Source organism: Cebus imitator, unplaced genomic scaffold, assembly GCF_001604975.1.
Source record: "Cebus imitator isolate Cc_AM_T3 unplaced genomic scaffold, Cebus_imitator-1.0 Scaffold322, whole genome shotgun sequence".
Taxonomy (NCBI): domain Eukaryota; kingdom Metazoa; phylum Chordata; class Mammalia; order Primates; family Cebidae; genus Cebus; species Cebus imitator.
Genome location: NW_016107637.1, coordinates 2,271,595 through 2,279,258, shown reverse-complemented (window position 1 = coordinate 2,279,258; position 7,664 = coordinate 2,271,595). Strand labels below are relative to the sequence as shown.

The 7,664-nt window shown below is 40.9% G+C and overlaps 1 protein-coding gene across 3 annotated transcripts in view; it reads right to left on the bottom strand.

The window, feature by feature from the left end:
* The window catches only part of LOC108286559 (CREB binding protein), a 161,766-nt gene that overhangs the window by 24,367 nt on the left and 129,735 nt on the right, over window positions 1-7,664 (bottom strand). For all 3 annotated transcript variants that reach the window (XM_017504469.1, XM_017504471.1, XM_017504470.2), the window contains 2 exons: window positions 3,870-3,950; window positions 1,101-1,157 (listed from right to left, as the gene is read on the bottom strand). In XM_017504469.1, coding sequence (XP_017359958.1) covers window positions 1,101-1,157; window positions 3,870-3,950 — 138 coding nt within the window. The remainder of the gene's footprint in view (window positions 1-1,100; window positions 1,158-3,869; window positions 3,951-7,664) is intronic.

Below are 7,664 nucleotides of genomic sequence, written 5' to 3'. Positions count from 1 at the left end.
AAAAAAAAAAAAAAAAAAAAAAAAAAAAAGAAAAGAAAGGTGGAAAATCAGAAAAAAATCCGCTGGTCACGAGCAGGATGGGTGCTCTGCCCTGGCATCTCCCCAAGACTACAGCTCTAGGGTTTACATAATTGTCCTGTGTACAAGGTGCTGGTAGAGATGAAGTAACCTGCCAAAAGTCAAGCTAGGTTTCCAGAGGTGGCCTGGGTAGAAATCTGTGCCTACCACTTTAGCCGCTTGCCTCCCTGGAGTGAGAGGGTCATGACAGGGAAAGCAGAAGCTGTTTCTTGGCTTTGGCTGAGTCACAGCCCACACTTCCCCAGTAGCCAACACTCCTGGAGCCTCTGCTCACCACAGGGACAAAAATCAGCCAGTATCGCCATGAACTGGAGTGCCCCCAGAACTTTACACTGGAACCCGGTAAGAGGCGATCACACTGAAGAAACTCTGAAGTCTCTTTAGGGGCTGTTATGAGGCAAGGTAAGCAAATGCAGCACTCTCACTCATCGTTGAAAAAAGTACTTGACATGCACCAAGCTTCACGTTATTTGAGAAAGCAGTTTCTAAGAGGTTTTCGTTCTGGTATTTTCCTTTAAACGATACTACTAGTACTATTTCAACAAATATTCCTACCTTTGGTCTCTAAAGATTCACACAAAATGGCTTCTTAAAGGCACCCATAACCAAATTATTTAAGAGAGGTTCTCATAGAACAAAAACATCCATTAACCTTGTCATTGTCAAAATCCAGTAACTAGAGAACATGTTACAGAGACAGACATACTTTAAGTTTAAAAAGAATCTATATTTAAAAGATAAACTCACACCAGAAATTCCTCTTAAGGCAACATATTTCCGATGTTTTTACCCACAACCCACTCCATAAAGAGTAACTTTACTGATTTCAAACCAAAATTAAAAGTAAAAAAGAGGCCGGGCGCGGTGGTTCATGCCTGTAATCCAAGCACTTTGGAGGCCAAGGTGGGTGGATCACCTGAGGTCGGGAGTTCAAGACCAGCCTGACCAACATGGTGAAATCCCGTCTCAAAAAAAAAAAAAAAAAAAAAAAAAAAGTAAAAAAGAAACAGTTATATACTTACGGTTCAGGGTCTAAGGTATCATTTTTCTTCTTTTCAAACTGATCCTTTGAAATAGTCCTTGTTTTAAAAAAAGAAAAAATGTTTTATTAACTAAAATTTATCTGTTGAGTGTAAACTATAGGGTCTCCTGAATGTTATTTTCTAACTAGGTTTACAAACAAAAAGAAATGATGGCCCCCTAAAATTTCAAGTACATGTAATGATGGAACGAATAGAAAATTTAATTTCACAGAACACTACAATTTCTTTTCCCACACATTCCACTACCATTTCTTTTCTTTCTTTTGTTTTAGAGACAGGGTCTCACTCTGTTGCCCAGGCTGCAGTGCAGTGGTGCGATCATGGCTCACTGCAATGCCAGTCTCCTAGGCTCAAGTGATCCTCCTGAGTAGCTGGGAGTATAGGCATGTATCACCACAAAAGACTAATTTTTTGATTTTTTTGGTGGAGATGGAGGTCTTGCTATGTTGCCCAGGCTGAACTCAACTCCTGGGCTCAAGTGGTCCTCCCACCTCAGTTTTGAGTAGCTGGGGCTACAGGTACAAACCACCATGCTCTGCTGTTTTTTCATTTTTTGTACAGATGGGGGTCTCACTATGTTGCTCAGGCGACAATCCAGTTATTAATCACACAAAGAGAAACAGGATGACAATGGAAATCAATTGAAAATGTAGAATTTCAGTCACTCTGGTTTCTCTTACAAGTCGATAGGCTTTTTTTTTTTGCACTTGAATAAAGAAAAGGTATTAGACCGTTAAGTGCCTACACTGCTGGAAACCGCTTCTGTGGCAAAGTCTTCCTTTCAATTAGGGGAACTCACACTGTGGGAAGGGTGGTAGGAATCATAGAAGACTGAGGAATCCAGTCTGGCAACAAGAGGGAACCACATAGCACTGGCAAACCTGGGCAGAAGCGGTGGGTAGCTGGCAGGCTTTTAGGTATTTCAAGCACAGAAATAAGTTGATCACACAATTTGTGCATTTGCATTTTCTTGCCACACACTGACCTTTTTTTTTTTTGGCGGGTGGTGGGGGAGGGGGGAGAGACTTGCTCTGTTGCCAGGCTGGAATGCAGCGGCGCGATGTCGGCTCACTGCAACCTCTGACTCCTGGGTTTAAGCAATTCCCCTGCCTCAGCCTACCAAGTAGCTGGGACTATAGGCGCACGCCACCACGCCCAGCTAATTTTTGTATTTTTCGTAGAGATGGGGTTTCATCATGTTGGTTAGGATGGTCTTGATCTCTTCACCTTGTGATCCACCCACCTCGGCCTCTCAAAGTGCTGGGATTATAGGTGTGAGCCACTGTACCCAGCCTACTCTGGTCATTCTATGATTTGAAGGTAACTCTGTCAGATAATAAACACTGGAAAGAAAAGTTTAACCCTGTGCAGGAATGAACTAACAAAGTTACACCTGTCCACTTTGGAGCTGATGAACAACAGGTAAAGCACTAGTGAGGGAAGGAGACACATTTATATTTTTGGCCAGAAACTGGGGTTGGAGAACACTGGAATCCATTAATCTGCATTGGAGCTCAGCAACTGAAAGGATTGAGGTTTAAATGGAGATAAACTAAATGTAAAGAGTGGGGATGTATATCAAACTAATTTTTTGCTACTGCCAGTTCTGTGAATGGGAGTAGGTATAACTGAAAATTTACATGGTGGGGCAAGGTGGCCCCAGTACTTCAGAAGACAAAGGCAGGAGGATTGCTTGAGGCCAAGAGTTCGAGACCAGCCTGGGAAACACAGTGAGACCTCATTTCAAAAAAAAATTAAAGAAAAATGTGTAATTCTACAAAATGGAAGTTGACAACCACTAGGAAAAAGCAATTACTTTATGTAGTTTTTTTTTTTTTTTTTTTTTGAGATGGAGTCTTACTTTGTCGCCCAGGATGGAGTGCAGTGTTGCAATCATGGCTCACTGCAACCTCTGCCTTCCGGGTTCAAGGGATTCTGCTGCCTCAAGCCTCCTGAGTAGCTGGGACCACAGGTACCTGCCACCATGCCTGGTTAATTTTTTTTATTTTTTATTTTTATTTAGTAGAGAAGGGGTTTTCACCATGTTGGCTGGTCTTCAACTCCTGACCTCAGGTGATCCACCCACCTCAGCCTCCCAAAGTGCTGGGATTACAGGTGTAAGCCACCACGCCTGGCTGCGAAAAACAACTATTTTACAAGAAAAGACCAAGGTCAAGAGAGGCCAGCGATCTACAGTGGCAGGCTACAGTACTACTGCCCTGAATGATAAAGAAGGCAGAGGTGGCATTGTGGTTCAGCCAAAACACATTTTTCAGTATAAACGTCTAAGTATACACAGTCAAATTAAATGCGGGCATAGTTAATACGAAACAAACCCCATAACACTACACCCGGTAATTCCAGCACTTTGGAAGGAAAGGGCAGGCAGATCGTGCTTTAGTCTAGGAGTTTGAGACTAGCCTGGGCAACATGGCGAGACCTCGTCTCTACAAGAAATACAAAAAATCAGCAGGGTGTGGTGCACCTGTAGCCTCAGCTACTTGAGACGCTGAGGCAGGAGAATCGCTTGAACCCAGAAGGTCAAGGCTGCAGTGAGTCGAGATAGCGCCACTCCACTGCAAACCACCCAGGTGACAGAATGAGACCCTGTCTCAAAAACAAAAATCCAAAAAACACTGTATAAAAGTAAAAATGACAGTGGTGCTCCTCTTATAGTAATTATAAGAGGGAAAAACAACTTAAGGCCACCCTCCCCTGCCCCAGAAAAAATGACAGGATGGTACTTACGTTTGGGGCTGTGAAGGGTCGTCACCCAGGGTCACATTCTCGCCCTGGATCTCTGTGAAACACTTCTCACAGAAATGATACCTGTCAGCAAGAAGGCCATACTTGGGTGAACTGGTCCATCATAACACACAGCCACCCAAGCAACGAAGCCACCAATCAGAGCAGGGCAGAGCACCACGACGAAGGGGGGGCGTTGTTGGTTGATTGATGGGTCAGTGAGGACAATGAAAGGAACAGGGGGCAGGTGGGGAAGGGCAGGATTAGAGAATAGGGAAGGGAACAAATAGCACAGACACAGAGGTAAGACGCAGACACCAAGACAACACAGAGCAGAAAGCCAAGGCAAAGCATTGATTAGCATTCGGTCTCATTGCGCACGTCACAGGCCATCATCACTAACAACGACAGGCTCAGTCCAGCTCCAAGAGGCAAATGTTTTCAAGGAGTTGTTAATACTAGAATTGCATGGAGCCCAAATTTAGGAATCTGAATTTTGTTCTTACTCAGAGAAAGTCAAATATAACTCTAGGGTTTGAGATGGAAAAATTTACTTGAACAAAACAGTCTGACAAAAGGCCTTAAAAAAGCAATTTAAACTGAAATAGCTTTATTTTTCAAAATGGAAAATTTATGCTTGACAGCAATTCAGAGATTTTATTTCCGGTATTAAGCCAGATCTTTAAATGTATGAAAATGCTGAGCACCCAGAACTGTTTTAATTTTTTTCCTGTTTTCTTTTTTTTTCATGTTAATCATTCGGTTAATTGTGTTACAATACAAATGAAACCAAATCCATATTCTAGACAAACATTTAACATAAATGCAGTCAAGGGTCAAAGACTTTCCACCCATTTATCAATATGAATATATACAGTAAGAAATGTGATATATTGTATAAGAAATACAATATATGTAAATCCATGAACAATCTTTGAAAATTCAATTCTAAGCTTTGATTTGATATTTTTGGTACTGGGATTAATCATTCATCAATCCAAAAGACTTAGCAAATGACTGTTCTGACTTGGGGGCCATCCAAGTTAAGTGAATTTAATCTTTAAAGAACAATCTGCATTTGAGAAATTATCCATCACCCCAATTTCTTGTAAGACAACATAGAGCCTGGGCTCAAGCTATCAAACACAAACAATTAAAATAAAAACTATTAAATGTTTGGAAAGGACATAAATGAGAAATCAACAGAAATGCAGGCTGATGCTGCATAAAACAAGATGGGTACACAAGAATACCGTAAAAATAAACAAGCGGGTGGAGGTGGATGACACAAGCGAGAAGAATGAGTGTCAGGTAGCGACGGCAGCACGAATGCGGTTTAGTGCTCAAAACTATGTCTATGAGATGCCAGCAAGGATTAGTATTAAAAACAGTGTGACAGGACTCGAGCGCCAGGCTGAACCATCAAGTGCAGAATGGGACGTGGCGGCTGCAGTCTCACTTGCTCACGCACTCACTCGGCTACAGAAGACTAAGGTGTGGGCCACCGCATGGCCGGTTCATTACCATTAGGACAGGTCCCCCACAAGTCCCAAATCTAATCTTAATTCCACACACTGAGCATTTTGTCTGTTATATTTCACTAACCACACACAAACAGCAAACCTTAAAGCATACAACCTCAGAGCATGCATAATATCTCAAGATGAGCCAATTTTTTTGCATCTGGTTGGTGAGGAACATGACAGATTCACTGTGGGTAAGGACTGGATTAATGAAGGTTTCTTGCTAGGACTAATTTATTTGGGACTAACTTAATAAATGATGTCAAGATTTAAAACTCTGACAGGGAACAGACAGATGTTTCTCTCTCTCTCTCTCTCTCTCTCTCTCTGTGTGTGTGTATGTGTGCGTGTGTGTGTGTGTGTGTATATATATATATATATATATTTCCCCCCCCACCCCGAATGAACTGTAGCAATATTCTGGCCACTCACTATTTTGTAAATATCCTAAAATCCTGTATGGAAAAGAACTTCCATGTGCAGGAGGAAATGGTCATCACTGGCAAGAAGAAATTAAAGTACAGAAACTATTACCAATTCAGTGAAAACCAAAACAATATGTAAAAAAGACATTCCCTCAATCCCCAATACTTCCCCCTTTTAAGTAAAACTCTGAATTGAGTGGTCCATTCACGATACAATCACTATGGCCAGCTAGAAGGAACTGTTAAACACGTTCTGAAATGAAATTCCCACCATAATCACAGGTGAGTCTAAAAGGTTTTCAATTCCTGGACAAACTCTTTGCTTTTATTCAAGAAGGACAGCAAGCCCAGAAGCATCCAGGAAACAAGAACCATGAACCCATCTTTTCTCATTGAGGAAACTGACACAGAAGGAGGCACTGGTGGCAGAATGGCAGCCCTTGGAGGGTTGGGAAACGGAGGTTCTTTCTGTGCGATCAACTCCCACCCTGGAGAATCTCAGAGTCAGAACTGGGGAGCCAAAGTGTGTTAACAGACTCCTTGTGTGCCCCAAAACTGCTGGAAAAATGGACAATTTGGCCGGTTCATGTTTAAGGAAGAGAGGAAAAGGGGCCCGAGGCTTCACTTTATTACTATTCTTAGAGATGAAGACAGCACACAGAGCAAGGAGCAGTCACCCCCAACTAGAAAATCAGCTAAAGCAAGCCTGGCAATCAGTGGGTGACAGATGTTATTGCTAGACTGCCCCTACCTTCTTACCTAGTCCATACTTTATTCTCCCTGGAAATACATAAAGGTTCAGAAATTCCCTTTTCAACTTAAGATCTAGATGATATTTTGCCTGGTGTGAAGCAAGCAGTTTGATGAATATGGAATTGCAAAGAAAAAATATTTCACATAATCCAATGATGATGCATTTCAGGGTTGCTATAGTTAGTTAGTACAATGTAACTGCATAGTTTATCTGTAAGGGTAATTTAATATATGGAGTAACTTTTCAAATGCAGATTGTTTTAAAGTACCATACCAGTACATATGAATAACTGGGATATCTATAGATAAAATTTATATTATCTACAGATACTAACTGGAAAAGCTGAAGAATAGTTTTCCCAACATGAGTTACTTTCAAATTTGCAAAGTGTGAAAACAAGTGAAAATGTAACCATACGCTAGTTTATGTATTAGGGTTTCACTTGTTTAAATGGTCTATAGGATTTTCTATTATTCTAAGTGCCCAGTGTAGGACTATAAGTGCCAAGACAATTATTCGTAAGAACACTACAGTGTTCATTAATAGTCAAAGTTCAAAATGAAAACATAAGCACTTAAAATATTTGTTACAGAATCAGGCCACTGCTTTCTTAGGATTATAACATGCTAACCTACTCAAATACACTGGTCTACAGCGTGCCTCGGATCAGCTGAGGAACACTATACCTATGCTTCAAAAATTATCACTAATAAAATGGAACTCCTTTATTTGCATTTCCACTGTTAAAAATACATTACTTTTGTTTAGTAAAAATGCAGTTCTATACAGAAATAAAATTAAACGTTTCAGAACTTTCAAGATGGTCCTGTATTTGTATGCCATCAGTGACTCTCTGATCCTACCAATTCCATTTAACTTTAATTGCTCTCAACATGTAAGACCAAAATCTGTGCAAATTAGCAAAAGCAGGGTCCTAAAAGACACAGGAATATCTAAAGATCCCACAACACTTTAGAGATAGCGGTAAAAAATCTACCTTCCTTCTAGGCCAAAACCGTGTTGGGCAATGTAGTAGCAGGGGTGGCATTTTTCTGGGTATAGTTAATACTAAACTTTTCTCTTAAAATACCATTAA